This window comes from Sarcophilus harrisii, chromosome 3 (genome assembly GCF_902635505.1).
Source record: "Sarcophilus harrisii chromosome 3, mSarHar1.11, whole genome shotgun sequence".
NCBI classification, from domain to species: domain Eukaryota; kingdom Metazoa; phylum Chordata; class Mammalia; order Dasyuromorphia; family Dasyuridae; genus Sarcophilus; species Sarcophilus harrisii.
The window spans coordinates 475788185-475814904 of record NC_045428.1 but is presented as its reverse complement, the minus strand read 5'-3'; the positions used below and the strand labels follow the sequence as shown (position 1 = coordinate 475814904).

Genomic DNA, 26720 nt, shown 5'->3' with positions numbered 1-26720 from the left:
AAGTGACATAATTAAACATTCTTATGCTGATGGCAGGGATAGGAAGTTTTGTGACAGTAGCAGTAGTAGAAACACAGAAGATTGGAAGGATACAGATACAATAATATCAGAAGAGGAGGCCGCTAATTCCCCGGAATTTAGCTAACATAACCGCAGAAGTTGGAGAGCAACAAAAAGCTGGGACCCAAAAGATAAATGCCAAATCAAAAGGATCCTAGATCATGATAGCCTGGGGAAGGTTGTATTGCTATTAGAGGGGGGGAAAAGTGCCCTTCTGGGGAGAAAGCATATTCCCTCTACCTCCACCTTAAATATCAGCATGTTGTTGGGCCAAAGCCTCACTGATCTGGTGCTAGTTCTGATTCTATGAATCCGTTACAAATTTCAATAAGGAGTGAATGCCAAAAAGTGTAAAAGAGTCAATTTACAAATGATGACAAATTGAAAATTATAAAAATCAAGAAGAAAGTTTAGTGACATGGACTCTTTGCTCTTTTCTTTACCTAGAAAATAATGAAGCGGCTCATCAAAAGATATGTTCTGAAAGCTCAAATAGATAAAGAAAGTGATGAAGTCAATGAAGGTGAGTTCAATATGATACTAAAGCACTTTCTCAGAGCTAGCAGAGATAAAGTCAGGGACAGGATTGTCAGCAGACAGGCTTCTGAGAAGTGGGCTTAGAATGGGTGAAGCTTTAAGGGGAGAGGATCAACATGATACAATCAAACCAAATATATGCTTTAGAATTGAACAGAGGAAATAAAGGGAAGTTTTAGGCAAAGGGGGTAGAATGGGGATGAGGGAAAGGAAGTATGCTATCTCATCCTGGGAATGAATACAGGAAAACTAAAATTCAAACTCTGACTCATCTTAATTGTGGCACTCTGGGTAAATCCCTTTCTCACTAAAAGAAACTCTTTGAGTTTCCTCACTTTTCCCTGGGGGTATAATAGCTAACTACTTTGTAGGGTTGTTGTGATGATAAAATGAAATATTTTCAAATATATAAATGCTATTATTTGTAGTAGCATTGGTATCATATCATTACGATTATTAGTAATAATCATAATAATCACTGAAACTATCACATATTCTTATAATTGATATCGAAAGGAATCTGGCCTATGTCTCTTTCAATCATTATAGGGAACAACATCAGTTTATTTAATTATTCATATTTTCTATAGTAATTTTTACACATTCAAATGTCAGTACTTAAATTGTTAGAACTGTCTCTGAAGGAGTATATTGGCACCTCTCTCTAACCTGGATGGAACTTGTAAGATCAATCTTATGGATGGAAAAATGTATCTTTCAATATAGTGATGATTTTCTTAGAACTCAGCTATGCTGATTCTTAGATGGCATTTAGATCATCCCTAATTAAAGTTTTTTTCACTTTGAAACTCCCATGATTTGTGCTCTATTTTCACAAACTTTTCATGGATAGCAAGATGATACAGTAGATAAGAGTGCCAGCTTGGAGTTAAGAAGACCTGAGATTAAATCTGCCTAAAATATTTATTAATACACTTAGCTGTGTGACCCTGGGCAAGTCACTTAATCCTGTTTGCTTCAGTTCCTCATTTGTAAAATGAGCTGGAGAAAGAAATGGCAAAGTAGTTCAGTATCTTTCCCAGAAAGCCCCAAATGGCGTCACAAAGAGTTAAGACATGACTAAAGCAACTCATAGCCTTTCAGGAGGCAGACTTACCTCCACCCTATGAAAAGGAATCAGAATAGTCCCCTTAGCATAGAACACATACACTTGAATGGTTTAACACTATAAAGGGTATAGTATAGGCCACTTAAAGGGTATAGTAAAGTGTTGAACTGTTAAAACATATTGTTTATAGGAATTGATTGTGGATATTATTTATATAAGTGGCCTTAAAATACTCCTAATGTTATTTCTTATAGGTGAACTGAAGGAAATAAAACAGGACATCTCAAGTCTCCGCTATGAACTTCTTGAGGAAAAATCCCAGAATACAGAAGATCTAGCAGAACTTATTAGAAAACTTGGGGAGAAATTATCAATTGAACCAAATCAAGAAGGAAGCAATAGATAACAGCTTTTAAATGATGAAATTAAATTGTCCACCTGAAGCCATATTCTTTACCAAATAAAATGATACAATAATAACTTTCTTCCATTTCTTGAATAGTAAAAAGTTATATTAAAACTTGGACCACCATATCATACTATAGGGAATCCTAATATTTTGTGTTATCTGCAACAGCCGTCTTCGTTGTACTATTTTATAAAGATGGCCAAAGGCAGAAGATTGTGCTCACTATTAAGATTGGTTAGTTAGTTTAAAATTGTCTTGATATATAACAGTTATGTCAGCAGCAGCAGTGTAATTCAATGTCAATAGCTTTTTCTGTTACTAATAGAGAGACTATTAAGGGACAGAATGGCCTTCCTATCCTGATAAATTCTATAGCATTTTTTTTGTTTTGTTTTGTTTTGTCTACATCATAGATATACTAATGACTTGCAGCAGTTGATTTGGTACAAATGCCATGTCTTTGCAGGGAGCCTACCCACTTAGATGAAATAAATAGCATGATTGACAAAGCTTCAGAAATGACCTAAAGTCACCTTTACATTTTCCCACTCACCTTTCAAGGATTAAAAAATTGCTACTTCTCTTCAATCTTATAGTGCAATGAATTTGGCCTTAAACATTCACTCTTGTTCTTTTTGCAGCTAAGCAAATGTTAATGATGAAATGATATTGTTCTTTGTGACACAATCAATAATGTTAATTAAAATTTGCTGGTAAGTTAACATTCCAAATTGGTGAACCCAAATACCCAAACAATAAGTGAATGCTTTTAATGAGAATTTGATCAAATTGTCCTATAAAATTATTCACTTCTTAGTTAAAATGGTCATTAAACGTGAGCAACTGAATGCCAAAAACACACTAATAATGATTTGAGAATGGCCATATATTTATTTTGGAGTGTCAGTTTCCTTCTAACCTCCTATCAAAATACATAAAATCAGAATTTCCACACCTCAATGCTTAAAAAGAGGCTGTTGTGACTCTTGACATAGACGGGTAATTATTTACAGGTATTATTAATAATTTATGGATAATTATATAGGAAGAATAACATAATATTTAGTTTTTCCATATGTCAGGCATTACCAAATATTGTCAGACTTGGGACTATTCTGGAGTGAAAAACTATATAAATCAAAATTGGCAGCTAGGTAGCACAGTGCATAAAGATCCAGGCCTGGAGTAAGGAATCAAATCTTGCTTCAGACACTTATGAACTGTCTGTTTACCTCCATTTCCTCTTCTGTAAAATGAGCTAGAGAAGGAAATGGCAAAGTATTCTGGTATCTTTATCAAGAAAATCTCAAATGGGATCAAGAAGAATTAGATACGAATGAATAAAAACAAACAGCAAAGAAGCAGATTTTGAAGCAGATTTTTTTTTAGTTTTTTTCTTTAAAAATTAATGAACAATGAAAATATGTTTAAGCCCATCTATGACAGCATAAATCTGAAGTAACCCTAAGTAGCTAGCTCAAGTAAATCTAAATTTCTTATTCCATAGCATTTTATATGTGACTATCATTGAGAAGTTTACATTCCTATTTTCAAAAGTCCTATTTTCAAATGCTGACAAATTTTCAAATGTTATTTGATGATGTCATAAAGCTCCATATTATGGCAAGTTCAATTTCAAAAGAAATTAAATAAGCTAATAATACTGCAAACATTTGTTATGTTGTGTTACAGGAATGGATTCTTTTGTTGTCTTCATTCCAGTGGCTACTTAGAAGTTGATTAATGTGTTTGATTTCTCAAGGCAACAGGAAGGTCAGTTGGATGAATTGCAACTACAATCTTTGCAGCTGCAGTCTTTATTTTCTTACATGGTGACGAATGGTTGAGGAGGAAAAAATGGATTAATGCCGATGGCCATAAATTTTTCAAAATAGATCTAGATTTCACTCTGTAAAACATTGTTTCAGATTGAGGCACTTCCAGTCATACTACAGACTATTCTGTGTTCTGCCATGGGTACCAACCCACTCCATAAATGAAATTGTATTTCAGATCACCCTTTCTGTATAACTCAGAATCTCATTGATAGAAATCAAGATATTTTTATGGTGGTCTTCCCACCACAATAAGATCTTGAGATTGGAATGGGGATTGTGAGTAATATGTTTATAAAATAGACACAACCAGCTAAATTATTATTTTGAAAAAAATCAACTCAAAGAATGTGAAAATCTTTCAAAATAGCTTATGCATTAAGAGAAAACATATACAATACAGAAGTCATCAAAAGCTGTATCTGCATCAGATTCATGAGCTTGATTATTAACACAGCTTTTATGGCTCTTGGTTTGGAAGGATGAACATCAAGCTTATAGAAAATAAAATGAAAATAATTTTGCCAAGAGCTATATATACCTCAGCTTTATCCAGCACAAAAAGACAGAACCACCACCTTCCAAAGACTTGCTAAGATGATAGACAGAGAGGGAGCTATATGTAATTCAAATTGAGTCTTTCATTCTTGTGTGAATTTCACATGCTATGAGCTTGAATTACTGCCTACAGGTCAAGATCTATTTTTCAAAGGAACCATATTTAGCTGCTGGGGTATATAACTAGATTAACACACAGCTCACTAAGATATTATTCAACAAGACTTTTAAAACACCTACAATGTTTCAAAATCATGGTAAGCCTTAAGATAAATGGGCAGAAATGAAAATAGTCCTGATCCTCAATAAGTTTATATTCCACTAGAATCCAGGCACATGTTTTAAGGAATGTTTTAAAAACTAATAAGGGATGATTTCTGAGATAATGAACTATTTAAAGGTAAGAATCATATCATTTATTTCTATCTCCTACTACTTAGCACAATGTCTTCCTAGTTCTCCCTCCTCTTAACTTTCTCTATCTTTCTAGTCTTTCTAAATCTTACTTTTTCTGAAATATACCCTGAAATGTAGTTATACTGCCATTCCTGCAGTTCATTACATACAACACTCCATCCCCAACTTCAGGAATTTTCTAAGTATGTTTCAGAAAATGTTCATGTTCTAAGAATATATTGAACAACCATCTTTTTTCCCTTTCATTTATAATTAAGCTCATTATTTGCAGGGTTGAGTCACCCTGAGCTCTATCTTGGAGTTCCATTGCCTCTCAGAACACATTATTCTTTTCCCCATCCATGTAAAAAGTTTAAGTGATCCAATTATATTGATGGCAGGAAATATAATAGCAAAGGCATTTTTTCCCCAGTGAGAGCTATGTAAACGATAAGTTATTTTTGTTATAGCCAATGGAATTCAATCCAAAAGCTCAGATTTGGTCTAGCCAGTATAGTTCAGCAACTAGAGTCTGTGCCCATCTTAACTACCAAGTCTGAATTCTGACAATACATTCCGTTTATGGCAAGATGAACGGTTGCCTAGAATAGACACATAATAAGGACAATGAACAGCCAATTTTAAGTAAAGTGAGGAATTTACAGTACAGAAACAATTTTTTCAATACTGTCACCTCTTTTGTAACAGCTAAAAATGCTACAGATTATACCATCATGTAGAATTTATTCCTTATATTCCTTCCATTATTGTTCAGTTGTGCTGGACTTCTTATGGACAAGTCTCACATGACAAAATTGTTGAGTGACTAGATTCTAAGCCTTATTGGAATATTTGCAACTAATTTTGAACAAAATAGGAAATCATAACTATTCTAATAATAATACTGTGTAATATTCACCAAAACTAGTTTATTCAGTCAGGCTCTTAACATAAAGCTATTTTGACACCAAGTCAAAATATTCGGATAAAAAGTGGAAAATACAGTTTAACATCTAGTATTGCATTTGCATGGCATAAAACAATGAAACACTCTTCAAAGCAGTGGTGGGGAGTCAGCCTTAAGAGTTACATAGAACAGAAATCAAGTCTTCCAACATATCCCAGCTGTGGGACCATGAACAACTCAATTGATCACCCAGGGTGCCCCAAGCAATTCTTAAAATTATATTATAATCAATCAACAAAATTTTATTTGGTGCCTATTATATGTTAGGCACTAGCATTTAGAATACAAAGATAAAAATGAAACAATCCAAGCCATCAGGAAGCTTGTATTCTATTTGAGAAAACTATGATTTGTTTGGTTATATGACTAAATATATATGTTAAAAATACATATATTACATAGATACACATAAATGTAGGTACAAAATATATGCAAAGTAAATATTAGATAATTTGGAGAAGCACCTGCAGCCGGAAAATCAAGAAAGGTCACATGAAGAGGTTGTACTTGAACTGAGCTTTGAAAAAAGTTTGGGATTCTAAGGTAAAGCTTGGAGGCACAAGCATAAAGGAAAATGGAATTTCATATCAGGATCAGCAACTAGGTCAGTTTGACTAGACTATAAAATATAGAAAGGTGATAAATCAAAGTTGATATAGAAACATAGGATGGAACAGATTATGAAGCATTTTAAATATCAAACCAAGAAGTTATAATTTTATTTTACCTTAGATATAATAATTTTAGAGTTGAGCAGGAAAGCAATCTGTGCTTTAGAAAATTCCTATGGAGACTATGTGATATATAGAAATTGAGTGTAGAGAAAAGAAAGAGGGCAAGAAAATAAGTAACAGTCTATTGCCATGATTCACATAAAAAGTGGTGAACATTGTGTGGAGAAAAGGATAGATGCAAGAGATGTTGTAGAGAGAGAATTGACTGAATTTGGCAATAGAATGGATGTGGAAAGTGAGAATGAAGAGTAGATGATGATGAGATTGTAACCTTGGGTAGCAAGAAAGATGGTTGTGGATTTGACAGAAAAAAAGTAAAGAAAGATGGTTTTTGTGGAAAAGATCTCTTAGAGGGACATGTTGATTTTGAAATACTGACAGCACTGACTGTTTTATTCTGGACCTTGCATTTTTCTAGTTAGTCAACCTAAAATTCCCAAGAGCAGAAATATAAGATAATTGTAACATTTATAAAACATTATTGGATAGCAATTTGTCCCAAAAAAGAATTGAGGTTAAACATGTAAATAACCTATAAACTTAATGGGTCAATGGCACTTTAAAAGAAAATAAAATCTTTGAATCTGGTGAATTAGACATTTACAAAAAAGAGGGATGCTGATATAATGTTGACTCTTAGGAGAGGAAGAGGACCATTAAGATCTAGAAGACCTAGAAATGACACATAAAAATGATGTAGAAATTATTAAATCCCAGAAAAAGAGAGTGGAGATTAAAGGGAAGAGGGCCCAATACAAAACCATGCACAGGATATGTATGATGATCTAGCAAAGGTTTGATGGAGTGACCAAATTATCAAATCACCAAGAGAAAAAAAAATCATGTAATCTTAGGAGCAGAAAAAAATACTCCAGATTAGTCTAAAAGTTGAGACCTGAGAAAAGGTCTTTGAATTTTGGCAATCACTGATAATTTTGGAGGGTAGATTCAGTCCATTAATGAAGTTGTAAATCAGACTACAAAGACTCAATGAGAAGAGATTAAATGGGGATAAATAGGGCATTGTAAGTTTTTTCCCCCCACTAGGAATTTCATAGGAAAAATAGAGAGAACAATAACTTGAGGGAATAGTGGAATTGCTTAAGGTTTTTTTTTTTTTTAATTTGTTTCCTTGCTCATTTTGTGAGAATAAGGGAGAACTGGGCATATTTACAAGCAATAGGAAAGGAGTCAGTAGGTAGGAAATAATATTAGATAGAGTTGGGGATTCATTGGTCACATTCCTGTCATGTAATTGTCCCACTCCACCCTCCACTTTCAACCTGGTCCTTGGGTTCTTGACTTGGAATAGTGTTCTAATTGATGAGTTCACCATACTATTAAAACTCAGACTCAGCATGTTGAACTTTCTGACATAGAGGATGTATTACTTCCTCACATGTTTACCATCAACTTTTCTTTCTTTACTTTAGGGGCAAATAATCAAATAGATACTGCCACTGCTGGAAAGGGAAATCATTGTATAATTCCATTCACCATTCCTGTGATTTTCAGATCAAAATACCTATCCTTAGCAATATGGTTTTTTGAGTGTGAAAACTGCCCCTGATTTTTGTATAATTCCAGCTCTTAAGACACTGGCCAATATATAGAAAGTAATGAACAAAATTAATTTCATTCTTTCATTTATTTATGATTCATAGGTAATTTTGATAAGAGGAGATAAGAGATAAAATCAAGGTAAAAAATAGAGAGGTCTACAAAAAAAGTGAATCACTTCTTGCTCAGAGACTAAAGTAAAGAAGATAAAGGGGCACTATGTCAAGAGATTTGTCTGATGAATATTAAAGAGGAAACTCAGGACAAAGAGCCTTTTTTTTTCAGAAAAGTATGAGGTAAGTTCATATAATTTGAAAGTTGGAAATGATCTCACTAGTACAATATATACATAAAAAGAATACTCATAACCTACACAATAATTATTCAAGTAATTGCTGAATAAGTAGGCTGTGGAGGTGTGAGAGATTTGAGGTGAGAAAGGGTTTGAAATAATTTCTGCAAATTGTGAGAAAAAGACAACAATGGAAGAGTAAATGGAGAGATTTCTTAGTTGAATTGAATTTGAGTTTACTTTACCCCTTAGATCAAAAAAAGAAAAAGAAAAAAGTGAGTACTATACTGTTACTTTTATATTTCACTCAGACATTTCAATTATTTCAAGACAGTATGGGTTTCTAACACCACTCAAATAATTTCCAATGATTTACTTCTCCATGTCACATTGGAATAGATAGCTTATATCATGGAAGTTGTAGAAATTAACCTCAATATCATTTATATACAGTTAAATTAGAGTAAATCTTTTTTTATAAATTTTATTTTCCAAAATACATGTAAAGATAGTTTATAACATTTACATTCACAAAACTTTTGTGTTCCAGATTTCTTTCTCTTCTTCCCTTGTTCCCTCCCCAAAAGAACAAGCAATCCAATATAGATTAACTATGTGCACAATTCTAAACATATTCCCATATTCATCATGCTGACCCCTCCAAAAAATATCAGATCAAAAGGGGAAAAATGAAAAAAAGGGGAAAAAACTCAAAAACAATAAGAACAAAAAAGTGAAAATACTATGCTTTGATCCACATTCAGTCTCTATAGTTCTCTCTCCAGATGTAGATAGCACTTTCTATTACAAGTCTTTTGGGATTACCTTGAATCATCTTATTGTTGAAAAGAGTCAGGTCTATCACAGTTGATCAGCACATAATTTTGTTGTTACTGTGTACAATGTTCTTTTGGTTCCGTTTACTTTACTTAGCATCAGTTCATGTAAATCTTTCCAGATTTTTCCGAAATCTCTGTGTGTGTGTGTGTGTGTGTGTGTGTGTATGTGTGTGTACATATATATATATATATATATATATATATATATATATATATATACTACATAGGCATATTATATATATTTATATATTATTGTTCCTATAGAACACTAATATTCCATTACATTTCTTATACCATGACTTATTAAGACATTCTCTAACTGTGGGACATCTACACAATTTCCAATTCTTTGCCACTACAAAAAGAGTTGTAGAGCATATATCTTTAAACCTTCTTATTGGGGGTGGGGGGAGGGAGTAAGTTATGGGTTCATTTGGTAGGCTTGTGAACCCTATGGGTTATTTCTCAGGACGCTTTAAGTCCCAGGCCAATACTCATAGCCCTATAAGCTCAGCAAAATGTTTAGGGTAATCCCTATAATCAAACCCTAACACAAATGTATATTTTGTATTTTGAGAGTTGTAAATAGCACAGACTTTCTTTTTTGAAGTGAATGCCATATACTCAATTTAAAAAATACTATTATTTAATATTAAAATGTTTCTAAATGTACAAAATGTAAAGGAAGCCAAAGGAAACTAAACTATACTTATCAAATTTTTTTTAAGTTCACAGATTCCACATCTTAGTGGATATAGAGAACAAACTTCGAAGGTAGGAAGATCAGAGTTCAGGTTTTGCCTCTGACACATATATTAGTTCGGCAAAATCTGAGCAATATTCTCTCATTCTCTAAGCAACTCGCTAAGACCAGAATTCACAGAGGTGCAACTAGGAATTTCTCATGTTAATGAAATCACAAGTCCAGTCCTCATCACTATCCCTAGCCATTTATGTATCATTTAAAGCAGATTTTGTAGTTTAATCCACTTTAATGGAGTTCCCAAGAATTAATATTATTCAGTTTAATTAGGCACTGGTATAAAATTAGCTAATAAAGCCCAGACTGTCACAGGAAAAATTTGTTTCAAAAAACTTTTGGTAACTCTTAATTGAACTCTCAATTTATAGTCAATTCATGTGATATCCTAAATATTTAGCTTTGTTTCTTTTTTTGAGCACCAGTCACAAATCCCCAGTTATGAGACATTTTGAATTGTCCTGTAGACATCTCAAAAATTAACATGTCTAAAACAGAATACATTCTCTTTCCACCAAAACCCTCCCCCCCTCTCCATCAATACTATTAAGGACTCTTTATTTCCATTCTTTTCCCAGGCCCCTAAATTTGTAATCCCAGTGTCATATTTAACTCTACACTCATTCACTCCACATATGCCAAAATATTTACAATTTTGCCAGTTGCTAAATCTTATCATTTTTGTCTTCATAGCATCTTTCTTCTGCATCTTTTTCCTTCTACTCACAATGTCAATTCTCCAATAAGACCTTCCATCTACTATGTTGTATGTTGTATGCTGCCACTTTTTGTCTAGATATTTTGTCTCCACAATAGAATATTAGTTTCCTGAATGTAGGGGTGATTTTATTCCTTTCTCATAAGATAGCACAATGCCTAGAATGTTAGTACTTAATAAGTGTTCATTGATTGAGTGATTAGATGTATCTTATCATTGATACCATATGGACAAGTCAACTGGTCAAAATTCTCTTTCTTGTATACCTTACCCTGAAAAAGCTGATTGTCAAAAACTTTTCCTGATAAACATGAATTTACTTAATTATACTACAGACAAATTTAATTAGCATATTTTTCTTTATTTCTTCCCTGTATTGCTAATTTTGCTTTTTTCTAAGCAAGGGAAAATTCCACTAAATAAATCAGAATTTAAGAATGGGAGAATTGGGCCATGAGGTTTGACTAAAGAAGAATACACCAGGATTATTACCTGATTTATTCTGTATCTTATTTCTACTAATGTAAACTAAAATTGACAATGGAACAGAAATAAAATTAATTTCATAAATGTGAGAAATATGGCTCGACAGAAGTGTATCTGAAAAAGATACAGGAATTTTAATGGTCTTCAAGCTCAGAGTGAATCAATACTGTAATATAGTATTTAATAAGTTAATGCAATTTTAGACTCCTTTGAAAGACATAGAGCTTCCAAGAATAAGGAGGAGGTGATGCAAACATGCGAGGCAGTAGAGGATAGCTGCATTAGAGTAGTCCTTGGAATTAGGAAGATCTAGTTCAAATCTTGCTTTTAACACATACTGACTGTATGATCCAGGGCAAATCAATTAACTTATTAGTGCCCTGGGCAAATTTCTAAACTATAAATTGTAGTAAGGCACTAATTCGCCTTGGTAGCAGAAACTCCTCAATAGAAACTTCTTAACCTGATGAAATCACATGTCTGGTTTAAAAAAAAAATTAATCATTTTACTATGCCCTGGTCAGATCAGACTTAACAGTGTTCTAGACACCACTTTTAAGGAATTACATTAATAAGCTGACACTGATCAAAAGGAGAATAACAAGGACTCCGAGTTCATGCTGTATGAAGATTGTTTGAAGACATACGGGATATTTAGTTTGAAGAAAAGAAGTCTCAAGGGGAACCATGATAACTTCATTCAAGTACTTAAAAGCCTGTTAGGTAGGAGAGGAATTTTAGACTTTTTCTCTTTGACTTCAGAAAGCATACTTAAGAGCAATGATTGAAAAGGTACAAAGTGGCAAATTTAGGATTTATGTCCTAAAAATTCTTCTTAACAATTATAACCAACAGAATGAATTGTCTTAGGAAATAGTTAAGTTCCACATTGTTGAAGATCTTTAAGCAATGGCTTGATGAATTTTGAAGATGTCAAGAAGGTTTCTTTTTCAGATATATTGGACTAGCCCATTTTGAATTTCTGTGTGATTCTATGATAAGCCAGGCAAAGGCAATTATCAGTTTAGGTTCTAAAATGATTTACAAAACCTGCAAAAGTCATTTTTACAGCAATATTTCTCTAGTTTTATTCTGTGGCCTTAGTCTCAAAAAAAACTTCATTGTAGCATACATTCATACCTGATCCCATTTCCAGTACTCCCTTCAGGCTCAATACAGTTTCAAATGACAGCCATCTTGTGATTTTTTAGAGAGGTGCCTATAGCTCAGGGTGAGGTTTTCAGATTTCCAATTCACAATATAGGATCACCTACTTCTTGGAAAAAAAAGAAAGCCAATCTCATTGGTAGTCTCATAAATCTAAAACTGGAAGCGACCTTAGAGACCATCTAGTCCCAATTCTTCATTTTAAGGCAGGAAATATAGGATCAAAGAGAGTTGAAGACGCTTGGTCAAGGTCACACAGGCAGTAAGGGGCAGAGGTGGAATGCTAACTCAGATCTTCTGACTCCAAAAGGCAGCACTTGAATTCTAGTAAGGTTCAAAGATTGTTCCTTTTCTTGACTTTGTCTTTTTTTTTTCCAAAAAAATATTGTCCTTTTCTAATCTGCATTATTGGTTTTTACTCTATTTCCTATCACTTACAAATAGGGCCCAAAGTACGAATATACAAATGGAAGTGGGCAGCCTCTGGGAAATCATGCTAATATGACAAAGTGGTTTGTTCAGGGTACATTAGAGCAGACTGGTAGTGACATTCACTAAGTGTACCGTGAACTTCATCATTTGACATCATCTCAAAACATTGTTAATGCAAAGCATTTCTTATTTCACCTCAAAAACCTTTTCCCTCAGAACAAAGTATATTAGTTGTAATGTCTTGTGTGAAAGAAATTAAGCAATGTCCTGTTTCTATCTTAACCTTTTCAAATTTCTATGATTCAACCAGTGAACATTTACCCTTTACTCTTCAAAAAATGGGTCATTCATTAAAATAATTAGAAAAGGTCAGGTTTCATGATATAATACTCTTTTACTGAATAATAAAATGTCATATTGTTGCTGCTATATTTTTAGAAAAAATGGATGAAAAGTCTACTCTGATTAAATTGGCATCTAAAATTATTTTTGAGTATTTTAAAATTCTTTTTTAAAAAACAGATTAAAAGAAGGAATCACAGAAAATTATTATCATGGATATGCAGTCTTTATTTCCTTCACTTCTTTTCATCTTGTCCTATTCTTTCCCTCACAACATCTTTTGTTTTCCTTTTTTAATCTGCCTTTTTTATCTTTTAAAACTATTTTCTCTATTTAAACATTTTCTCTTTTCTCCATGAACTCTTTAATTCCTTTATCCTAAACATTCAGAACAAAAACAATTTCAGCAAATACATACATTTTCTTAGAGGACTAAGTGTTCACAAGTTAGATGGGGTAAGGTAAAATCATGGATCTCTGAATTATAGGAGAAATATACATTAAACTTTTTGGATGTATATTAACCACAGAAATTACAGAGAATAGAATGGATACACAGATCTAGAAAAGTACTGCTCCATTCAATAAAGAAAAAAGAAACATTTTTCTTTGAGGATAAACAATTATCCTTTAAGGGATCATTATCTTAATATTTCAAGTCAGAATTCTTAGGATAGTTAGATATGTTTCCTTTGTAAAAGGGATCTGCCAATACTATGCCATATAAGATATATAAAGAAAACTATACAGAATAACAACAAGATAAATGTAAAGGACAACAACACTAATATAGTTTTGTTTGGCTTTGCTTGCTTTATTCTGAATTTATCACCTTTCACATTCTTACAACACAACACGGTACTCATGTATCACAGTTTGTTTAGCCATTCTCCAATCAATGAGTATTTTCTTTCCAATTCTTTATCACAAAAAGTGCTATTAATTTCTTATTAATAGCTTTCTTGGAATATAAGCCCAGTAATGGAGTCTGATTAAAAAATTATTGCAATCAAGTTTATTTGCATAATTCCAAATTGCTTTCCAAAATGGTAATACTAATTCACAGATCCACCAACAATGCAAAGTGTGTCTATCATTCCACAACTCATCCAATGTTAGTTATTGATATTTTTTGGTCACTTTTATAATTTGCAGAATAGAAGATAAAACTTCAGGGTTGCTTTGAATTGAATTCTTCTTAGTGAGTTGGAGCATTATTTCATTTAGTTGTGATTATTTTGCAATTCTTTTTGGAGAATTGTTTATATGTTCTGATTACATATCTATTGGGAAATAGCTATTATTATTGTTGTTATTGTTATCATTCATTATTTATGTATCTTGGATAACAAACCATTATCAGGAAAATATAAAATAAAGATTTTTTTTCCTCATTCAACCACTTCCTTTCTTATATTAGATGCAGGTTTTTAGTTTCATGTAACCAAAGTTTTCATTTTTATCTTGTAGAATTACCTTTATCTCTTGTTTATTTAAGAGCACATCTTCTGCCCATAGAAATAAAAGGCATATGATCTGTTTTCTTCTAAGATTTTAAAGTATGATTTTTAATACTAAGATCAGGTCTCCATTTAGAATATATATTGGAAAATGTTGCCCTAGATATTGACCTAAGTCTAAATTCTACTAAAATTACTTTCCAGTTTTTCTAGCACTTTTTGTTTTTTCCTAAGAAATTTATATTTTCCACATTATCACACACTTTAATCAAATACTCATCTTTATATTACTTAATATTTATTAAAAAGACTTGAACATAGAATGTCATTAATAAATATTTTTGGTATTCAATTGAATTGAGTTAAAATTTGCTTGTGTATTAAATTCAAAACAGTCAACATGCATATATTATGTAGTTACCCTGTGTAATGGATGGTATATACTATGGATACAAAGCTGGATATAAAATATATCCTATTTTGATGAACCTTACAGTCCAAAAAGAGGCAAATTCAAAATAAGACAAAAGAGAAAATATGAAATATTAAAAGAGATAAATTGAAAACCAAAAAGACTCTAGAACTCATAAAATTAAAAGTTAGTCCTTTGAAAAGAATAGCAACCTTTAGAAATATTTATGACAGCCTAATAAAAACAAGAGGACAGAGTGATTTTGAAAGCAATTTGGAACTATGCCCCTATATCCACTAAATTAAGCATAGTCTTAGACCCAGTTATGCTATTATTGGGCTTATATAATCTGAAAGAGCTAAAACAATATACAATAATCTGTTATTATTATCACCATCACCATCATCATCATTATTAAGAATGAATCTTTCCTTAAAATGTTTCTATCTAAAACCAAGAGCTAATATTTTAAATAATGGACATAAAATACTTTTCTATTAAGATCAGAAATAGAGCAAAGCTGTCTATTTTCATCACAAATGTTTAGAAAATGCTAGAAATCCTGGGTAAAGTAATAAGAAAAGAAAAAGAAATTGAAAGAGGACATATAGAGGAAACAAAATCATAACTTTGTTTCAGATGAATCTTGGAGTCACTAATAAAAATTAAGCAAAATAATGATTTAGTCACTATTTTAAGTTATGAAATAAATCCACATAAATCTTCAGCATTTCTTTATATTTCCAACAAAATCCACTATGAAGTGATAAAGAAATTCATTTTAAAATAACTACAACATGTATAAACTATTTGGTAGTCTACCCACCCTCCTCTCCAGAAAATGTATGAACACAGTTACAAAATACACATTATAAAAATTAAGACATCTAAATAGTTGGACAATAATTCATTATAAAATATAGACTGAAATGAAAGATCAAGAGTCTCAAGGGGGGGGGGGAATGACAAAAGGAGGATAACTAACAATACCAGATCTCAAAATATTTTACAAAACAGTTATTATAAAATGATTTGGTATTAATTAACAGATAATCAATAAAACAATTAGGAGTAAAACATATAGGATCATATGAACACATTAACTTACAGTTAAAAATCCAAACATAACTAATTAGCATGTTAAGAACTCACTATTCAACAAAAAAATTGAAGGAAAAACTGAAAACCCATCTATCAGAAATTAGATATAGATCATCTTTTACCATGTTTTATCATTTGTATATGACATATGTAAAAGATAACATCAAAAACAAATTAGAATAACAAGGAAGAAATCTTTGATATCTGTAGATAGAGGAAGAATTCAAGATCAAATAAAAGATTGTGCACAAAAAGTACAATAAGCAATTTTAATTACATAAAATTAAAAAAAGGTTTTGTATAAGCAAAGACAATGTAAATAAAATTTAAAAGATAATAGGAAAAAATTTCTGATCAACCTTCAATATGCCACCATGTACTAAGTGCTGTGGATACAAAGGAAAGTCAAAAAAGTGTGTGTGTTGAGGGGAGGGGGGAAGGAAAGACCTTTGCCCTCAAAGAGTTTGCAATCTAACGGGGAGACAAAATATAAACAAGTGTGTACAGAAAAATCAACAAAGATATTCCACAATGGAAAGGTCCTAGAATTAAGGAATTAAAGACTTTTTTTTTTAAAAGAAAGTAGGATTTTAGCTGGGAATTGAAGGAAGTCAGGGAATCCACAAGGTAGAAAAAAATAGAAGAAGGGCATTTGAAGCAGGGGGGACAACTAGTGAAAATTCAGGGAGGCTCTTTATGTGAGAAGCAAAATTCAGTCTCATAGAATTTCAAATTCTGTAATGAGGCATAAGATGCAAGAAGACTGGAGAGGTAGGAAAGAGTAAAGTTATAGAGGTACAAGAATCAGATTTCACATTTGATTTAGAATGTCATCAGGAGCTATTTAAGTATAATGAATAGCAGATATTGGGGAAATATATAATTTGTATGGTCACACTCTTATTTTAGGAAGATCAATTTAACAGTTAGGTGGGGGATAAACTAGAATAGGGTGACACTTCAGGTAGAGTGACCAATAAGTTTAAGACAATCTGGGAATGAAGTAATAATGAGGGCCTATTCTAGGGTCATGGTAGTTTTCAGCCCATTCCAGGAACAGAGGTGCTTGCACTAACATCTCTTATTAAAAAAAAAAAAAGAATCAGCAAATAAGAACCCCACCATAGAAATATACTATGGGAACAGGGAAGACCAGTATTCATCTTCAGAGAAGGACATTAAAGTAAACAGAAAAGCTTCTACCTTAAACAGTAACATGATATAGTTCCCTGCCCAGAGAGAATTTATAGAACTCAAAAAAGAATTTAAAAATCAAATGAAAGACTTTGAAAAAAAACCAGAACTAAAAATAAAAACCATCCAAGAAAAACAAGGAAATTATGAAAAAAATTAACCAAGTAGAAAAGGAGAAAAAGAGTCTCAAAGATGAAAATAATTCTTTGAAAATTAAAATTGGGCAATGGGAAGCCAGTGAAGCTATGAGAGATCAAGAAACAATAAAACAGATTACAAAGAATGAAAAATTAGAACAGAATGTGAAACATTTAAAAACTGAAAGATCTGGAGAACAGATCAAGAAAAAAAATATAATTGCACTGCCTCAAAGGTCCAATAAAAAGAATCTTGGCACAATAATGCAAGAAAGAGTCCAAGAAAATTGTCTTGAAATGACAATTTCTCCTTTAGCTAGAGGAGAAAGTAGAGGGGAAGTAGAATGAGGGGAAAGTAGAAATAGAAAAAAATCCACTTACCACCACCTCAACAAGATCCTTTGTGGAATATTCATAGGAACATTATTGCCAAATTTCAAAATCCCCAGATCAAAGAGAACATTTCACAAGAAACAAGAAAAAAACAAATCAAATACACTGGAGCTACAATTAGAATTGTACAGGATTTAGCAGTCACAATAAAAGACCAGACATCCTGGGATATCTACCAACAATAAAAAGAACTAGGCTTGTGGCCAAAAATATATCCAGCAAAATTATCATTAATATTGAACTAGAAAAAATGGACATTCAATGAACTTGCAGATTTTCAGGTCTTTCTATCATCTAAACCCAAACTTAAAGAGAAAATTTAACATATAAGAGCCAATATCAAAGATCAATATCAAGGAATTCAATATAAATTGTTTATTTTTTTGCATAGGAAATTTATAAATATGTTTAAGACTTAATCAACAATATAAAAGGGGGCAGAGTCAAGATAAAAACAGTAATTATGTCATACAAATGAAGTGCAGAGGAAGAATAAGACACATAGACATTAGAAAAAAGTAGAGGACTCATAATTCTGAAAACTACTCACATCAGGAATGGGTTAAATAACAACATTAAATATAAACTATGAAGGGTATTGTATCCTCCAAAATCTATAAAGAAATAAGGAGGGAGGGATGGGTGGACAGAGTAGCAAAAGGTGAGGGAAGAGGAGAAGGCAGGGATATATGGATGGGAGAGATTAAGTAATAGCAAGGTGAGTTAGTAGCAGAATTAAATAAAGCAAAGTGATGGTCAACAGGAATAGGAAAGGTGTGTATGTGTGTGTGTGTGTGTGTGTGTGTGTGTGTGTGTGTGAGTGTGTGTGTGTGAGTGTATATATTGTATGTATGTATCTACATATGTATATATAAATATATACTTTCTTAACTACAGCCTGCTTGGAGGTGGTGGTGGGGATGAAAAGGGGAAAAAAGAATAAAGTAAAAAAGGTATGCAGCAGAGAACAAAAGAACAATTTACAAGGAAGTAAAGAAAAGATGGATACTCATGAATATAATTTCTTCTACTAATATATATATATATACATATATATATATATACACATATACATATGTATATGTATATATATTTTTTGGAACTAGTGTTTGTTGTTATATATTTTAAATCCTCCCTGATGTTCTTCTGGGCACATGCCAATGTTCTCTTTTGTTTCACTTTGTTTTGTATTCCTTTTCTGTTTTTTTTTCCTTATTTTCTTTCTTAAAATAAATTTTGGTGAGAAAAATATCAAGGAAAACTATCTTGATATTCTAGAAAATAGAAATTAAAAGAATCCACTAATTACCTCCCAAAATATATCCCAAAGTGAAAAAAAAACCAGACTGGGCCAAGGTTAAAAGAAGTATAAAAAGCCAGTGAGGAGAAGAATGCCTTAACAAGGAGAACTGGACACATGTGGGGGAAAAAACACCAAAAAACTCCCAAAAAACTCCTTTACAAGTAGAATTGGACAAATGGGAAAAGAGGTACAAAAGTTCAGGTGAAGAAAATGATTCCTTAAGAATTAGAATTGGACAAATGCAAGCTAATGACTTTGAGAAATCAATTAGTAATAAAACAAAACCAAAAGAATGAAAAAATAGCACAATGTTAAATATATCATTAGAAAAACAACTGACCTAAAAATAGATGCAGGAAAATAAAAAATTATTGCACTACTTCAAAGTCATGTGAAAAAAAGATTCTAGATATATTTCAAGAAAATTGCAAAAAAAAAATTGCCAATATTCTAGAATTAGAGGGTAAAACAGAAATTGAAATAATTCAATGATTGATTCCTGAAAGAGATCCCCAAATGAAAACTCCCAGGAACTTCATAGCCAAGTTTTAGAGCTCTCAGGTTAGGGAGAAAATACTGCAAAGCAGCCAAAAAGAAGCAATTCAAGTGTATAGGAACCATAGTCACAATAACACAAGATTTAGGAGTTTTTACACAAAAAATCAGAGAGTTTGGAATATGATATTCTGGAGAGCAAAGGAACTGGGATTGTAAGAAAGAAATCACCTATCCAGTAAAATTGAGTTTAATCCTTCAGAGAAAAAAATAGATATTTAATGACAAAGAATTTTCAAGCATTCTTGATGAAAAATCAGAGCTGAATAGAAAATTTGACTTTCAAATACTAGGTTTTAGAGAAGCATAGAAAGGTAAACAAGAAAGGGAAATCATAAGGAGCTTAATAAAGTAAAACTATTTCCATTCCTACTTAGGAAGATGATACTTGTAACGCAAAACAACTTTCTTATTATTAGGAAAGTAGAAAAAGTATAGAAACAGAGAACAAAGATATTAGTTGAATGTGAAAGGATGATATCTAAAAAATAAAATTAAGGGCTGAGAAAGGAATGTGCAGGGGAAAAGGGAAAGGGAGAGGTATATAATGGGTAAAATATCACACATAAAAGAGCAAAATAAAAGCTTTTACAGTGGAGAGGAAGGGGGAGCTTCCATAAGAGGGAGTTAGTGAATCTTATTTTCATCAGAATTTGCTCAAAGAGAACATACATACTCAATTGGTTATAATAATCTGTTTTACCTTAAAAATAGTTGGAGAGGAAGGAGAAAGAGAGAGGGAGGGTAAAAGAAAAAGGAGGGCAAATTATGGAAGGGGAGTCAGAAAAACACTTTTGAGGAAGGTCAGGATGAAAGGAGAGAAAGAATAGAAAAAACAGGGGTAAAACAGTTTAGCAAGAATAATTGTGGGGGGAAATAAAGTTTTTCTGATAAAGGTATCATTTCTCAAACAGAAAATGGAGTCAATTTTATAAAAATCAGAGCCATTCCCCAATTGACAAATAATCAAAAGATAAGAACAATTTTCATATGTTTCAGAACTATCTATATATACACCCATTAGAAAAAATTTGCTCTCCCATCGAAAACTGTGCCTGTGCAGCCCAGGCCCCGGCCCCAACCTGTGAATCAACAAAGCAGGATTCCGTTGCTTTAGCACAATAGATTCTGTTGCTTTAGCACAACTACAGTGGGGCAGTTCATCTTTCAAGAAATTATATGGGAAAACTGAGATTCTAGAGCCAGAGGGTTAAAATAGAAATTGAAAGAATCCACCAATCAACTCCCGAAAGATTCCAAAAATGAAAACTTTCAAGGGATATTACAATCCAATTACAGAATTCCCAGGCCAAGAAGAAAACACTGCAAGCAACCAAAAAGAAACAATTCATTTATGGTGCAGCCACAGTTAGACTAATACAAGATTTAGCAGTTTCTACATTAAAGGACTGAAAAGTTTGGAATACAATATTATGGAGAGCAATGGAGCTAGCATTACAACCAAGAATCATCTACTCAGTAAAACTGAGTATAATTCTTCAAAGGAAAGGGTGGTCATTCAATGAAAATAGAGGATTTTTAAGCATCTGTATTGAAAAGACCAGAGCTGAATGGAAAATTTGATTTTCAAATACAGAACTCTGGAGAAGCAGGAGGGAATTGGGAAAGTATTATCACAAGGAACTTAATAAGGTTTTTCTGTTTCCACTCCTGTATGGGAGAATGACAACTCATTAGAACTTTCTCATTAATATGGTAGTTAGAAGGAATATATATACACAGAGGGCACAGGTGTGAGTTGAATATGAAGGGATAAATGCATTTTTTTTAATTATGAAATTAAGGACTGAAAGAAGAATGTACTGGGATAAAGGACAGGGAGAAGTAGAATTATAAAAACTATATGCCATAAAAAAGAGGCAAGTAAAAGTTTTTACAGTAAAAGGGAAGGGGTGAAGTGACTGAACCTTACTCTCATCAGAATTGGCTCAAAGACAGAATAACTTACATACTCAATATGGGTATAGAAATCTATCTTAGCCTGCAGAAAAATAGGAGGGGAATAAGATAGGGGAAAGGAGACAGCATATTGGGGTAGGGAGTGATCAGTACCAAAGCACTTTTGAAGGGACAAGGTGAAAGGGAGAGAGAGAATAAAGGGGGAAAATAAAGTTACCAATAGTAATAGTAAAAAGAATTTTGAATCAAGTTTCTCTGATAAAGCCTTATTTTTCAGATATAAAGGGAACTAAATAAAATTTATAAAATATAAAACCATGCCCCAAATTATAAATGATTAAAAGATATGATGTGTCCAAAGGACTATAAATTCAGGAATAACCTTTTACTTAACAATACCACTACTAGACATGAGTACTAGAAGAGATTAAAACAAAGAAAATGACCTATATATACAAAAATATTCATAGCAATTCTCGGTTTAAAAAAAGGAAATTTAGGGAATGTCCGTTAATTGGGGAATTGCTCAATAAATTATGGTATGTGTTTGTGATGAAATATTAATGTATTTTGGGAAATGATGAGCAGAATGCTCAAAAACAACAACAATCTGGAAACTCATCTATAAACTCAAGCAAAGTGAAATGAATTATATACAAAGTAATAGCAATATTCTGTTATGACCAGCTTATAATAAGTTTGATATTTTTTTAGTAGTACAATCTTCCACAATTAATTACTGGGAATGACAAAAATTTTATCCACATCCAGAAAAGGAACTGATTGAATCTGAATACAGATTGAAGTATTCTTTTTTAAATTTAATTTTTCTTAAGTGTTTTTATTTGAATTAGGATGGGAGATCTATGTTTTCTTTTACAATTTGACTTCTATGGAAATGTTTTACATAACTTCATGTGTGGTTTTTTAATTGTGGATGGAGATAAGGATGAGAAATTTGAACTAAAAATGTTTAAAACAAATGTAAAAAATGCTTTAAATGTAACTGAGGAAAATATTAATAAATCAAAAACAAAGAAATGAAAAAAACACTATTGAAAGGAGAAATGCAAGTTAAAACAATTCTGAAGTACTACCACATTATTTATTAGATTGACTAATAAGATAGAAAGGGAAAATGACAAATGTTGGAGAGGATAGGGTAAAAGAGACATTCATACATTGTTGGTGCAGTTGTGACCTATTTAACCACTCTGTAGAGCAATTTGTAACTATGCTCAAAAGTTTATAATACTAGGCAAACTCTTGGTGACTTATCAATAGAACTATTAGGTCTGTATCCCCAGAGATATTTAAAAAAAAAAAAGAAAAAGGACACACACACACACACACACACACACACACACATATAACAGCTCTTTCTAGGGGGCAAAGAATTGGAAATTGATAGGATGCTCATTAATCAAGGAATGGATGAATAAACTGTGACATGTGACTATGATGTAATACTATTATGCTATAAAATTATGAGCAAGAATACTCTCAAAAAAAACTGCAGACTTCCATGAGCGTATGCAAAATAAAATGTTCTGTGTACAAAATAACAGGAATATTGTAAGATGATCAGCTGTGATATAATTTTCAGCAAATAATAATGATCCAAGACAAACTCTGAAGCTGTTATAAGAACAAGCCATTATTTAGTTGATAAAAGATCAGAGGAAGGAAGAAATCCAAACTTATTAGTAGTCATATTTTTTAAAATCTCCCAATCATTGCTAATTAGAGAAATGTCAAGTACAGTGACTCTGATGTTCTCTCTCATATCTATTAGACTGGCAAACTTGGCCTAAAAAAAGAAAAGAAAATAGAAGAGTAACAGAAAAGGGAGGGTTATGATATTATTGAATCTTGGAATTGCTCCCAGTGATTCTGGAATATTGATTTCTTCAGTAAGTTTAAATAAGTTCATAACTCTACCAATAGGGCATCAATGTCCGGATTTTCCCACATGCTCTCCAACATTTATCACTTTCCTTTTCAGTTATATTGGCTAATCTGATAGATGTGAGATGGTTATCTTTAAGAGCTGGTTTAATTTGCATTTTTCTGATCAAAAGCGATTTAGAGCATTTTTTTATATGTCTATAAATAGGTTTAATTTTTTCATCTGAAAACTACCTATTTCATATCATTTGATCATTTATTACTGGGGAATGGCTTATATTGTCTTAAAATTGATTCATTTTGCTACATATTTGAGAAATGAGGCCTTCCTTTATCTGAGACTCTTGTGGTAAAGATTTTTTTCCTGCCTTTTGCTTTCTAATCTTCATTATATAAATTTTGTTTATAGAAAAACTTTTAAATATAATCAAAATTATCTATTTTTTTGTATTTTTGTAATGCTCTTGATTGATCATGAATTTTTCTCCTTCCTATAGGTCTGAGAGGTAGACTATTCTTTTTAATGTGTTTATGGTATCATCCTTTTTATCACCAAAGTATACCACTTTGAACTTATCTTTATTTATGGGATGAGATGTTTATCTATAACTAATTTATGCCCTATAGTTTTCCAATTTTCCAAGTAGTTTTTGTCAAATAGTGAGTTCTTATCTCAAAAGCTAGGTTCTTTGGGTTTTGCCATCAAAAACACTTCTACTCCACTGATCCACTACTATTTCTTAGCCTGTATCAGATAATTTTTATGATTACTGTTTTATAATATAATTTGAGATCTGATATTGCTAGGTCATTTTCCCCCATTAATTCCTTTGACATTCTTGATCTTTTGTTCCTCCAGATGAACTTTTTTGTTATTTTTCTAGCTCTATCAGATAGTTTTCAGTAGTTTCATTAGTATGTCACTGAATAAGTAAATTAGTTTAAGAGGAACTGTTTTTGTATACTGGCTCAGACTACTCATGAGCAATTGACATTTTCATTAATTGTCTTTTAATTTACCACAGAAATGTAATGGAGTAAGTACTCCAAGTATAAAATGTGATTATGTTATAGAATAAGGTGAACAGAGTTCTCCCTATGCTATAGGATGCTTTTCCCAACTAACTGAAACCCAGACCGAGAGGGTCATATATCTATATCTAGCTGAGCCTGTAGCAGGGTTCTTGAACTATTTTGCTTCTCTTTTTGGATTTCTTTTTCTTTAGTAGGTGACTTTGTGGATTTAAAAGATCTAGGGATCTATGAACAGTAAGAATCAGCGTCTGCTGGAGTGATTGAAATTGCAACATAATAAACAAGAATGGGCAGGTAAGCAAGCATAGCATAAGTATCAGAGAAAGGAACCACTAGAAAGATCAAGCTTTTAACCATTTGATTGAATAATGCCAAAGAGATGTATAAATAAAAAATGTATTAAGTAGTAGTCATCAAAAACTTATTTTATGTGCAGCAGCTCTTAATTAGCAGCTACTCAGGAAATTGTGCCAGCATTATAAGTTAAGGTACTGAGTTCCTTTATAATTGCTCAGTTTATTCATGCTATGATTTATCACACTTTGCAATTCTTTCTTGTTCCTAGCAATAAATTACCCCTTTCACACTTTAATTATATTGTACATTGGGACTCATTTTTATTTTTCTCTCTTCATATATATACTTATTTATCTTTTCTGAAAACAGTTATTGAGGACAGGAAATGTTCCCCAGGCCCAGCATAAGACCTAACAGAGTAGGCATTTAATAAATGCTCCTTAATTGATTGATTGAACCTATTCCAAAAGTAATGTCCTCCATCACACACCTACTAAATGGTCATTGTGCCATTGTGACCTCTCAGGAAGAATCTCTTCATGCAATATCCCCAACATCTAGCTTTTATTTAAGGACATCAAGTAATCAGTCCACTTCCTTCTAGGGCAGCCCTTTTATAAAGCTTTAGTTGGTATAAAGTTTTCTGAGTATTGAGCCTAAATTCTCCTCTTTGTACCTTCCATCCATTTCTCCTAAGTCTGCCTTTTGGGAACAGAAAAAACCTATCTATCTTCCACAAGACAAACCATCAAATCCCTCTTGAGGACCTTCATTTTCCTACTTGTCCCCCTCTAGGATCTCTTCATTTTATGTAACCCCAGGTTCCTTGGCTGGGGAGATAACCACTGACCTTATTCCTATGAATTGTGGTTTTGTGTTATTTTTATGCTGCCTGAGATTGCATTAGCTTATTTGGCAACTGTATCATACTATTAATTCCTCCTGCAGTCCGGTTCACTGGCAATCCTTTCCATTATCCTTTGAAGAAACTACACTGATGCATGTATCTTTGTGACAAATTAGCTGGAATGCAAGCCACACTTGTTTTTGTCTCCCATTTCCCTGAGGCATCTTTGTGACCCGGAATGAGTGTGCAATGATGGGGTGGCACTGCAGTCCCTAGACTTGAGTAAATTGCAGTCAGAGGAACAATCTGTGATTCATCTTTCTCTGGGAAGTTTGCCAAGTAATACAGAGTACAGCAACATAAGTCAGGTTAGTGATGCCAAATAGAATGACTTTATGAGGCCATTTGCAAATGTTGATTATCATGGTCATAATGAGGCCTGCAAAAAGGGGACAGTGAAGGTTGCCTGAGGAATAAATGCTATTGTGAACACCAGGAAGACATGGCTTGCATATGGGATGAAATTCACTTTCAGCAGTAGGGCTAAATTGCAAGCAGGTTCAGGTATGCAACAACCACTGGAAGGTGCTAAGGCTTTATCACAGTGGATCTTGTAAAGGCATTCCTAGTACACCCATCTATCGGTCAGTCAGTCAATAAGCATTTATTAAGTTCTATATGCCAGGCACAGTGCCAGGTGCACTGGGAAATAACATGCAAACAAGATATATATGGGACAACTTAGATAATCCATAACAGACACTAGCATTAAGAGGAAGCAGAGTATATAAACCTGGGTCTAGAAAAACAAAACAAAACAAGGGAAGCTAGATGGCAGAGATAAAGAGGAGATCATTTTAGGCATGGGGAACAGCCAGTGAAAATGGATTAGAATTCTGGAGATTGAGAGTATCACTGTACTGAAGATTACTAGGTAAGTATAGACAGAAGAAAGAGTTGTGGAGGGCTTTAAATGCCAAACAGGAATTTTACATTT

The 26720-nt window shown here is 32.5% G+C and overlaps 1 protein-coding gene across 2 annotated transcripts in view; it reads left to right on the top strand.

The window, feature by feature from the left end:
• TRPC6 (transient receptor potential cation channel subfamily C member 6) overlaps nucleotides 1–2072 on the top strand; it is a 165671-nt gene extending 163599 nt beyond the window's left edge. For both annotated transcript variants that reach the window (XM_031961050.1, XM_031961051.1), the window contains exons 11-12: nucleotides 508–583; nucleotides 1921–2072. In XM_031961050.1, coding sequence (XP_031816910.1) covers nucleotides 508–583; nucleotides 1921–2072 — 228 coding nt within the window. The remainder of the gene's footprint in view (nucleotides 1–507; nucleotides 584–1920) is intronic.
• The last annotated feature ends 24648 nt before the right edge of the window (nucleotides 2073–26720 follow it).